This window comes from Lontra canadensis, unplaced genomic scaffold (assembly GCF_010015895.1).
Source record: "Lontra canadensis isolate GAN:19392208 unplaced genomic scaffold, GSC_riverotter_1.0 scaffold109, whole genome shotgun sequence".
NCBI lineage: Eukaryota > Metazoa > Chordata > Mammalia > Carnivora > Mustelidae > Lontra > Lontra canadensis.
In genome coordinates, this window is record NW_022631103.1 from 4,786,270 (window position 1) to 4,798,587 (window position 12,318).

Genomic DNA, 12,318 nt, shown 5'->3' on the forward strand with positions numbered 1-12,318 from the left:
TTCTTTTTTTTTTTTTTGATAGAAGATGCTATATGTTAGGGATATATTTATGATATAAATTGCAGATTTTTCTTCAGTTAGTCAGGTATGTATGTATACTTTGTACACAATGGTTCTGGCCACATATGGCTAGTCAAAATTATCACATTTTTTTCTTATTGTATCTGCATTTTGAGTCACAGTTGAGAAATTTCCTCTTATCTTGGATTACAGAGGAAATCATCCATTTTCTTGTACTATTGTATAAATTTATTTTTTTATATTTCAGCCTCTGGTCCATTTGGAATATATCCCAGTGTATATCATATATATGTACAATATATGAGAGGCCCAATTTAAAATTTTCTCTGTGGCTATCCAATAATCCCAGTATTTTTTATTAAAAAGTCCATCTTTTCTCTACTAATTTGCAATATCCTCTTTATTATATACAAAACTGTAATATGCCATTGAGTCTGTTTGTTGATATTTCTTTTCAATTCTGTTAGTCTCCTATCTATCCCTGGGCCAAAATCATTTTCTTTTAGATATAGAGATTTTGTATTTTGTATTTGTTAAGGCTATCCCTATACCCATTTCTCTTCTATTCCTGACTCTTCTTTCCTGACTGCTATTTCAAATTAACATTTAATCAATTTGACTAGTTCCAAAAGAAAATGAAACAAAAATCTAGTGCCATTTTTATTGGAATCACATTAAATTTATAAATTACCTTAGGGAGGATTGATAATTTTAACTTTTTTCAAGATTTTTTTTAAATTGTGGTAAAATATACATAACATAAAAACATAAAAATATGTATAAAAATATACATATCTGAGAGTGCAGTTCATTGGGATTAAGTATATTCCTATTGTCCAGCCACCCCCACCATAAATCCCCATGGCTCTTTTCATCACACAAAACTGAATATCTATACCCATTCAACAATAACTACCTATTCCCTCCTTCCCCAAGTCCCTGGCCACCACTATTCTACTTTCTGTTGCTAGGATTTGACTACTCTTAGTATCTTTTGTAAGTGGAATTACATAGTGTTTGCCTCTTTGGGACAGGCCTACTGTCCTCAAGGTTCATCCATTTCATAACATGTGTCAGAGTTTCCTTCCTTTGTAAGGCTGGATAACATTCCATCATGTGCCTATACCCCAGATTTTGCTTACCTATTTACCTTTGATGAATACTTGGGTGACTTCCCCATTTTAGCTACTGTGAATAATGCTACTAAGCACATGGATATGTAACCCTCCTTTCAATTCTTTTGAGTAGGTGAGATGGATGATATGGTAATTCTGTTTTTAATTTTTAAAAATTTTTTGAGAAGCCACCATACAGTTCTCCACAACAGTTATACCACTTTACGTTTCCACCAAGAATGCACAAAGTTTCCAATGAATCCATATCCTGGCTAACATTTGTTGTTTTCTGTTTTTTTGTCTTCTATGTTTGTAGCTATCCTAATGGGTGTGAAGTGGAATCTCATTGTAGTTTTGATTTGCATTGCCCTAATTAGTGATGTTGAATATCTTTCCATGTGCTTACTGTCCATTTTTAAATCTTCTTTAAAGAAATGTAATTCAGGTCCTTGCTGATTTTTTAATCAGATTGCTTCTTTTTGGGTAGTTGAGCTTTGGAGTTCTCCATGTATTCTGAATAGTAATCTCACATCAGATATGGGATTTGCCAGTACTTTCTCCCAACATGTGGATTGCCTTTTTACAATCAACTGTGTATTGTGGTACACAACTTTTTTTTAAAATTAATTTGCATAAAACCCAATTTGTCAATTTTTTATTTTGGTGCCTATGCTTTTGGGGTCATAGCCAAGAAATCACTGTCAGGTCCAATCTGAAGATTTTGTCTTTAATCTGAAGATATTTCTTCTAAGAGTTTTATCATTTTACATCTTATATTTTAAGTCATGGATCCATTTTCAGTTAATTTTTGTATTTGATATTAGATAAGGGTCCAGCTGCAAACTTTGTATATGGACATCCAGTTTTTCCAGTGCCATTTCTTGAAAAGACCATCTTTTCCCCATTGAATCATCTTGGTACCCTTGTTAAAAAAAATCATTTGAGCGTGTATGTGAGGATTTATTATGGACCCTATCTAATCTGTTGGTCTCTATATCTGTCTTTATGTCAGTACCATAATGGTTTTATTATTGTACCTTTGTAGTACCTTCTTTTTCAGATTTACTTTGGATCTTCAGGGTCCCTTGAGATTCCATATGAATTTTAGGATGGGTTTATATTTCTTCAAAAAGAAGTCATTGGAATTATGATAGAGATTGATGATGTAAACTTTTTTTCAGTATAAGAACATACTATACCTTTCCGTTGTTCAAATCTACTCTTGTGTCTTTTAGGAGAGGTTTTTTTTTTTTTTTTCTCATTAAGTTTTGGACATTTCTTGTTATGTTTGACTATGCATTTGATTTATTTACATTTTTAGTTAATTTAATTATGCTTTGTCATTATAAATGCTGCCTTCTATCTTTTGTCCTAACTAGTTTTTGTTTATATATGTGAGGGACACTGATTTGTATATGTTGATGATATAATCTTGTTTTTGCCAAATTCTCTTAATGTTTTAGTAGTTTCTTCATAATCTGTTTTGAAATTTTATATTTATAATATTACCATCTGAAAATAGTTTTTCCTCTTCCCTTCTAATAATTATGCCTATAATTGCTTTCTTTTGTTTAATTACTTTGGCCAATACTTCCAACATAATATTAAAAACCAGCGGAAATAACAGATATCCTTGACTTCTTCCAGACTCCAATGTGAAAGCCTCTAGGGTTTGTCAATTAAATAGAATATTGGCTTTGGGTTAATATATAGAGAGAACCATTTTGGAAACAAAAGTGAAGAAGAAAATTCTTATTTTCAGGGAATTTACAGACTTGTGGAAGGAGACAAGGAAGCCTTTTTTTTTTTTAATTTATAAAGACCTATTCACTTATTTACAAGTATTTGCAAGAAGTTTTACCATAAATTATGTGTTTATGAGAAGCATTATAGTGTAATGCATACATTTTTTTTTAAAAGATTCATTTATTTACTTGAGAGAGAGAGAATGTGATCGGGGGAAGGGTATTGGGAGAGGGAGAGAGAGGGCATCCTTATGCAGCCTTCCCAGCGGAGCACAGAGCCCAATGCGGGGGCTTGATCCTAGGACCCTGAGATCATGACCTGATTTGAAGCCAAGAATCTGTTGCTTGACTGACTGAGCCACCCAGGTGCCCCAATGCACACATTTTTCTAAATATTGCCCTTAAGGGTGGTAAAAATTGTTTCTTTGGGGCAAATATTTCTAAAATATTACAGTGGTTTCTAGTGCTTTGAAGTTCAACTCTACTCAACAAAATAGTATTTCTTGGTATTTAATGCCTCTTTCTTTAGGAAGAGTTTTCCTTTTCTCCTAAGGGGTGGGGTCCAATAATGAAAAAGAGATTGGGAAACTTGGGTATGGTGGATCCAGACAACTTAGGTTCACATCCTAGACCCACCAATATTCGACTGGTTGTATGAGCATTGGAAAGTTTCTTAATGTCACTGTATCTCAGTTTTCTCACCTATAAAATGGAGATATTAGCCCCTACTTCACATCATTGCTTTTGAATTTTTAAATTCATTTTTGAGCACAATTGACACACAATGTTATATTAGAAGAAATGACCCATTTTAATAGTATAGCAACAATTGCTGTAAGGGAATGTACAGACTGATTTATGATTACCTTATGAAAAACACTTATTTTGGCAATCAGACAATGATGCTTCTTGGTAGAGCTGATATCTAAATTGAGCCCCTAGTATAATTAGGAGTTAAATGAAGATGAAGGGAAATTTTCATACTAAAGGAACAGCATTGGCAAAGCCTAGAAGTTAAAATGGAACAGAACTCTATTGGGGAAATGGAGGTTGTTTAGGAAAGGGTGCATAAGGGGAGAAGTAGAGAGTGGATAGAAGTGAGCTGGAATGGCGGTCAAGGAATTTGCATTTTATACTAGGGCAAAGAGTATTAAATAATGGTTTTAAGTGTTTTAAGTAGTGGCCACACTTGAGTAATTTTGATGTTCCTCCTAAAAGAGGCAGAATATATATATCCTTACCTGAGTGGTGTTGTGCTTTGCCATGTGGCTTGCCTTGGCCAATGGGATGGATGTTAGTGGACATGACATAAGCAAAGACTTAAAACGTACTTGTAGTTGAGTCTGTCCTCTTGCAATGTTTCCATTACCATAAGAAGAACTTGCTTTGAGGAGTCCCCTGGATTCAGAACAATAAGAAAAACACAGAGCAGACCTGAACCAAATCTACCATTTGGAGCCAAGCCTAGAAAAATCTAATATATAAAAAAAAGCAAAAGCTATCTTAGCTTATATTTGGAACTGGGAGCACAAATGATTATTGTTATAAGCCACTGAGTGCTAGGGTGATTTGTTGCACTGTAGTGTAATAGCTGACCAGTACAGAGAGGGAAGCAGAGAAAAGGACAGTCAGTTTGAAGATAATTAAAATCATCTTGCTGAAGTAGTATGGTGGTTTGAATAGGATGATGGCAGATGAAGCAGAAGTAAGAAGGTATTTTGAGAGGTACAGGGGGCAGAATTTGAAGGGCTCATTGATATTTGACTCAGGGAGAGGGAAGAGGAAAGCATGCCCAGGGTTCTTGCTGGTATAATTGGGAGAGTTCTGAAACTGTTCTGAGAGCCACAGACCACAGAAAAAGAACAAGTTTAAAGGTTCTGTTTTCAACCTAGTGAATCTACCAATGCACAGCCAAGTGGAAATGTCCTTGACATCTGTCTATTCACCTACGAAATGAGGATGACATCATGTGCCTCTACTTATCTCAGAGGACTACTGTGCAGAACAAACAAGATAAAACACACAAGTGCTTTGAAAAGAACACATAACCCATCAACTACGATAATTATTAAAATTTAAGCACTAACACTTTCATTTTCATGCTGCCAGATGCAAAAAACACACTCTAATTTTATTTTTGAAACCGTGCTACAGAATTTGTAGCTAGTCACACATTCTTTTTTATTTTCTGAGAGCAGGCAGAGCTGATGCTTCTGAGAAATAATACAAATGATATTTGTGTTTTCAAAGACACATAAGGTATAGAATTTGGAGTAAAAAGATTGTAGGGCTACTGTTGAGACGAGTCAGGGCTCTTGACTCGTGAGACCTCAAACTGATCATTTAAGCTCTCTGGGCTCCCCCTTCTTCATTTCTGAAGTGAAGGTTTGTACTTGTTGATTTCTAAAATATCTTGCTGTTCTCAGATACATGAAATCATGGGTTCTCATAGCATTTTCAGCTTTACTTACCTCCTACTAACTAATGATACTCTTCAAATTTGATCTGTAGTTTAGAAGAGTTTCACACTTGCCTGTCCTCACCCACGTTAGCTCAGTCTTTATCAGCAACTTTTCTTTTGGAACAAATTCAGGCAGTCCAGATTGCCTGTTACATCCCAGGCAGGAAGGCTTATTTTCATCTATGTGTGAGGGAGAAGGATCTAGAAGGAGTTCTGATTGGTTTACTTCTTTCACTACAGCAGAATTCCATTTACCACTTAGTCAAGGTGGTAATGAGGGTCTCCATACCAGGCAACTGTGGCTGCCATCTGGCAGGCCAGCACCACACACTCGGCAGACAGAACCAATTAGTCAGGCCCCACACCTCCCAGGAGGTCTTGCTGTATTTGGTGGCTGGGTGTCAGCTCTGCTGAGTCTCCCACAAGAAACCTCATCAAGTTGTAGAAGGGGAGGGGCAAATCATCTCCCTTTGGCAGGACAGAGCTAGCAAAGAATCCAGATCTTGGAGGTCCAAGGACAGCTTCTTCGAAGAACATTCTGCCCATGATAATGGCGAATGCATTATGTACCAGAAATGGGCAGCTTGATGTGGTAGAGGGAGTATCAAGAAACAAATTTCTGTTTATAAGAGAAAAACTATAAATGACTTCAATGCCCACCATTAAGGGATTAGTCTAATGAGCCATGTTATAGCCATACAAAGGAATGAATACAGTTGGTGATTAAGGATTTAGGATTTGGTCTTTGATTATGGCTCTGCCACTTCCCAGCCTTTTGACCTGGGCAAGGTGCTTGACCTTGTTTTTTTCTTGTGTCATCTATGAACTGAAGACGATAAGAGTTCTTATTTCTTTGGGTGCTTGGGAGTAGTAAGTTAGTCAACACATGTAAAGAACTTAGAATGGTGCCCGGCAGATAATAAATGCTATTTAATGTTCATTCTGAGTATGATTCTCATAGCCTTTCCAGATGATGCTTAGTATGAATTTTTTGAAGCCAGGGTGAAAATTCTTAATATGAAATGAATCAAGCAGGATAATGAAGGATATATACAAAATTACTCTCTATATATGCATAGAGAAGAGAAAGAAATATTATTATTATTTTTTCTTTCATTGAGTTTTCTTTTTTTCTTATTTATATTCTCCATCTGCCAAAATTGTACATGAGTATGCAATACTTAATAATAAAAAAGATGATTTTTTAAAAAAGGAAGAAAGGACTAGAGAAGAAAACCTGGATAAACATCTTATCTCTACACTTAAGAGTGACTTCAACTTTTCTGAGCCTCGGTTTTATCATCTATACTAAAGTGATAGAAAAAACACTGGTTTCTACTGTAAAAGATTAATTCCAAGGAATAAATTTTAAAATTTACCTGGAAGTAATCATAAATTACTTAACCAGTAATAAAGTGTTTTATAACTATAATATTATTACCAAGGTCATCCTAAGGGAGTAACAACAAATACATTAATGCTAGAGTCAAAATTATGTAAAAACTCAGATGTCTTTAGAAGTTCAGAATGGATCATTTCACCTCTGCCGATGCACTACCTCCTATTCCAACCAGGCCTTAAATTCAAGAACTACTTGTAAGACAGTCAAAAAGGGGCACCTCAGTGGCTCAGTTAGTTAATCCTCTGCCTGTATCCCAGGTCACGATCCCAGGACCCTGGGATGGAGCCCAGAGTTGGGCTCCCTGCTCAATAGAGAGCCTGCTTCTCCTTCTTCCTCTGCCCACCCTCCTTCCCTTGCTCATGCTCTCTCTCTCTCTTCCAAATAAATAAGCAAAATCTTAAAAAAAAAAAAAAAGTCAAAAGAACACATTAACTGGGGATTTCGAAGGTTCAGCTTGTGGTGTAGGCTGTGCCACTGACATTTTGGGCAAGTTACTTTCATTTCTGGACTCACATTCAACTAGACCTTGCAGAGTATGATCTGAGGTCCATTGGGGGGCCATTAACCACTTTAAATTATAAGCTTTGCAGAATCCTTATGAGCAAAAGACCACAAATCCATAGACTTTTATTTTCTCAGATGACTAAAGACTAGCTAGTATCTGAGTGATTTTGTAAGGGCTATTAAAATTATAAACTAAAATAGTTATGTTAGAGTTTACTGCAGACTCTAATTCAGTATTCTATGAAAATATTTGGCTGTCACTTAATGCTTGGCAGCACTGCAAAACTCCTACTCTATGTGTCCGTCTAATTGCAATTTCAGCAATTTTTGGAAATGGTACTTTGTTATCAATGAATCATTAGTTTTGTCTTGATTTGGATCCAGTTTTCAATTGCTGCTATTCTTTCTTTTTAATTACAAATTACTAATCATATAGATTTATCATTATCATGTTAGTTTGTTGTGGATTGTTTGGTTGCTTTTTAACAGAGTACAGTGATGTATATTTCTGTCAAGATTTTTGGCTGATAATTTTTTGATATGTAGAATGGTTGCATTGGATTTTGAAAATAAATGATCTCTTCCTGTAAAGTTAAAGCAGACAAACCTACCCCCCCAACACACCCCGAATTTGCATGTACATTTACTCGGATTGCTGTATGAGTATCACTGAGATAGCCACCGATAGAGTAGGTTGGCCAACTCAGTTGGTGGTCAACCAGGATGCAATATACAAAATGACCTAAAAATTTAGTTTCGGATTTAAAAGAAACAAATTCCAAGTCTATCTTAAGAAAAATATAATAATTACCAATAGAACAAGAGCCTGTGGTGTGAATCTGTTTCCAACCTAATCCTGTATTTTCCTAGTCAATTACCAAGGAAAGTTTGGGTATCTGTCACTCTCTTTGCCATCCAGAAATCTGCTACTGAGTGCTCCTTTTAGGACTTTCTGGTTGTTCTCTGGTTTCTGATTGTTTTCTGGGTGCTTGCTTTCTTCCTCACCCTCTGGGTCATGATTGAGTTGTTGATCAGTAGGATTAGTAGGAGCTGGGGAGTCTGTGCTCATCTGCCTTGTACCACCATTCATGGATTTTTGGAGTACTGTTTGAGTTTCTGCCTTCAAGTTCTCATTTTCCTTGCTGTGAAGAAACAGTTTTGTTCTTTGTTACTCACAGGGCAGTCTTGCATACGCTAGGCTGGCATAAGAAACAGAAGGTGTGAGTCTCGTGGTGTGAACAGTGGTAACTCAGCATGGTGGAATGAAGGAGTACACATTGATTATCTGTATGAATCATTTACTATAAAGAGACTGTGTTATCTTCTCAGAGTTTAACTCTATCCTCTTCCTCATATTCATGAAGAGAATCCAAATGCTCTTAGATCCTTAAAGTAAGTAATGGCGGTGTCAAAAATGAACCTTGCAGGTTATCACATATCTTACCGACAAATCTAATGGGTATTTTTAGGGTTGGCCACTAGAAGAAGAGCTCCAATCAAGGGGGTTTGCTAGCTCCAGTCTTGCTCCGTGTCTCTCATCCTGTGGCTTCTTTTTCTTTCAGTAGTCCTCCATTTAAGTTTAATATTAAATAGAGAAAAGAAAAGGAAAAAAGAAACTGTAAGAATGATTCAAATAGATGCAAATAAACAGCACAATTTTTAAAAGATTCAACCTTGTTTAATAACTAAAGACTCACAAATCAAAACAAGTATATAAGACATCATTTTAAATTTAGGAAACATTTTTGGAAGTAAGAAAGTCAAATGCTAATGGCCATATAAATAGACATAATTAATATAGTGGGTGACCTGACAAAACATTTGAAGAGTCAGTCAGGAAGTTGTAATGGGTTAACCTTCTAAATCAATATTTAAGATAGTTTATTATGGGTAAAAATATAGAAGAAGAAAAATTTCAAACTCTAAGTATTTAGCAATGGGTGAATATGTTGAGCATTTCATTCTGTGTTCATATGATAGACTTTATAAAGCCACGAAAATAGTAATAATTTTAATGACACAAAACATGTCCAGTTATACAAATAAGTGAAAAATATAATTATCTCAACTATGTAAAATGCATGTGCATAATATATATGTTTATGTGGGGAAAATGTGTAAAAAAATATGACAGAAATAAACAGTAAGTTTCTCTGGGTAGTAGAACTCAGAATATTACTATACTATCTTATAACATTATTATTCTAAAGTTTTTACATAAAATATTATTTTAAAATCAGAAAAAGTCAATTTCAATATAACTATAGAAGGTATTCTATAAACTTTAGCCATTAGTACTGATGCAATGGAAAAGATCCATTTTAAAAAACATATTATCTGAGCATAAAACAGTCGCTCTGATATTTACTGATTTGAAAAAGCCAAACCACAGACAATGATTTGAATGTATGTATACTTTTTATAATAATCTTCTTGGTTGTGGCAGCATAGACAGAAAAGAAGTCTTAAAAAAAAAAAGAACTCTGAGGAACACCTATGTTTACATAGAGAAGAAGAGCCCTAAAGGAGATTTAGAAGAAATTCTCAGTAAGGTAGAGGGGAACCAGGAGTATGGGGTCTTGGAAGCAAAGTACGATAGGATGTTTCCAGAGAGAGCATTGTCAACAGTATCAGAGGCTCCAAAGAAATGTGGGTTCTGAAAAATGTCCATTGAATTAAGCCTTAAGGACACCGACAAGCATCTTGACAAAGGTGCTTCTGTGAGGTAATGGAGGTGGACCCCAGACTGAAGTGGGTTGGGGAAAGAGGGAACCAAGAAACCAAATACTGGAAGTATAATCTCTGTGGAGAAGTTTAGCTGCAAGAGAGGAGAGAAAGGGGTTGGTGACTGGAGTGCAATATGGGTTTCAGATAGGGCTTTATTATTATCATGTTGAAGGACTGTGGGCACTTCAACACATTAAATGCCAACGGTGAAGAATCCACTGGGCCAGAGGGAAAGAGAGGACATTATTGATGAAATATGATGAACACTGACAAAGGGATATGGGGTATCATCGAGAGAACAGAGTTAGAAATGAAATCTCAGGGTAGGGGTAGTAGGGAGATAGGGAAGGAAGTCTGAACTAAGGGCAGATGGCCTGAGATAACTGCTATGAAGAGTTGAGAAGAGCTGATCAGAACAAGTAGCCATGAAGGTTGGAGACCACAGTTTTGTGGCTTCAGTGTGAGAGGATGCATGCTTTTCTCTAGGATTGCCCGGACGTCCTTGTGGAGATGCAGAGAAGGAGAGTCGGACTCATTCCAGGCTGGGATTTGCCAGACAGGTGCAGTCAAATAATAACAGAGCAAGGTGGGAATGTGAGAACAAATAGTGGATATTTAACAAATAATTCTTGCAATGAGAGAAGACATAGAACATATGATCTCTGACCTCAAGAAATTTAATTTCATTTGACTGTCCCAAAACAAAACAAATAATAAAGTTAACAACTGGTATAAACTTTTTAAAAAAATATTTTATTTATTTATTCAACAGACAGAGATCACAAGCAGGCAGAGAGAGAGGGAGAAGCAGGCTCCCCGCTGAGCAGAGAACTGGATGCAGGGTTCGATCCCAGGACCCTGAGCTCATGACCTGGGCTGAAGGCAGAGGCTTAACCCATTGAGCCACCCAGGGGCCCCAACAACTGGTATAAACTTGCTTCTAGAAGTCAGATTGATAGCTTCTATGTAGTGGTTACCTTTTGAGGGAGATAGAGAGCCCAGAAGGGAACCCTAGGGCCTGGTATCTGTACTATTCTGGTTTTTTGTTTTTTTGTTTTTTTGATCTTGGTGTTTGTCACAAGGGTGTATCACTTTTGTGAAAATTCAGTGAGACTATATATACAACATGTGTGGTTTTATGTGTGTGTATATACGATAGATATTACATTGTTATAACATGCTTAAAGAAATTCATATAAAATTTGCATAAATATGAAACATACCTAATTAGTGTATAAATCAATGTCAAATGAATATTATAAAGAATCAGTGCTGTTTGAAGTTCATAGGAAAGAGAAATAACAGTGTAGAGGTTCCTCAAAAAATTGAAAATAGAGCTACCCCACTACCCGGGAATTGCACTACTGGTTATTTACCCCAAAGATACAGACATAGTGAAAAGAAGGGCCATATTTACCCCAATGTTCATAGCAACAATGTTCACAATAGCCAAACTGTGGTAAGAGCTGAGATGCCCTTGAACAGAGGAATGGATAAGGAAGATGTGGTCCATATATACAACGGAATATTACTCAGCCATCAGAAAGGATGAATACCCAACATTTGCATCAACATGGATGGGGCTGGAGGAGATTATGCTGAGTAAAATAAGTCAAGCAGAGAAAGTCAATTATCATATGGTTTCACTTATTTGCAGAACATAAGGAATAACGTGGAAGACATTAGGAGAAGGAAATGGAAAAATGAAGGGGGTGAATTCAGAGGGGGAGATGAACCATGAGAGACTGTGGACTCTGAGAAACAAACTGAGGGTTTCAGAGGGGAGAGGGTGGGGGGATGGGTGAGCCCGATGATGGGCATTAAGGAGGGCATGTATTGCATGGAGCACTGGGTGTTATACGCAAACAATGAATCATGGAACACTATATCAAAAACTAATGATGATTAGTATGGTGACTAACATAATATAATATTGAATTCAAATAAAAAATAAATACATACATAAATATGTAAGTAAATAAATAAAAGTGAAATAGCTATGATTTGCAATGGTTGCAAAAATAATATTACTGAGCATTTAAATACACGACAATCCCATTATAGCCACTCAACATACACTAGTCCGTTAATCTTCAGATCAACCCTATAAGTAAGTGCTTGTATTACTTTCATTTTAGGATGAAGAAGTGAAGACTCAGAGATTTTATGTGATTTGTCCAATTTACATGCTTTTCAGAAGCGGAACCAGAATTTAAACCTAAGTTGGCCTGACTGCACTGAGATGCCTACATAGTGGCAGTAGGGTCCAGAGAGAATCCATGGATGTTTATATTATATGAGGAGCAGAAGGGAGAGGAGGAGGAAGTGCAGATTTAAAAGCAA

The 12,318-nt window shown here is 36.1% G+C and overlaps 1 protein-coding gene across 1 annotated transcript in view; it reads right to left on the bottom strand.

The window, feature by feature from the left end:
- The window catches only part of CUNH1orf87 (chromosome unknown C1orf87 homolog), an 89,320-nt gene that overhangs the window by 59,947 nt on the left and 17,055 nt on the right, over positions 1 to 12,318 (bottom strand). Inside the window, 1 exon segment of the mRNA XM_032839775.1 lies at positions 8,127 to 8,390. Coding sequence (XP_032695666.1) covers positions 8,127 to 8,390 — 264 coding nt within the window.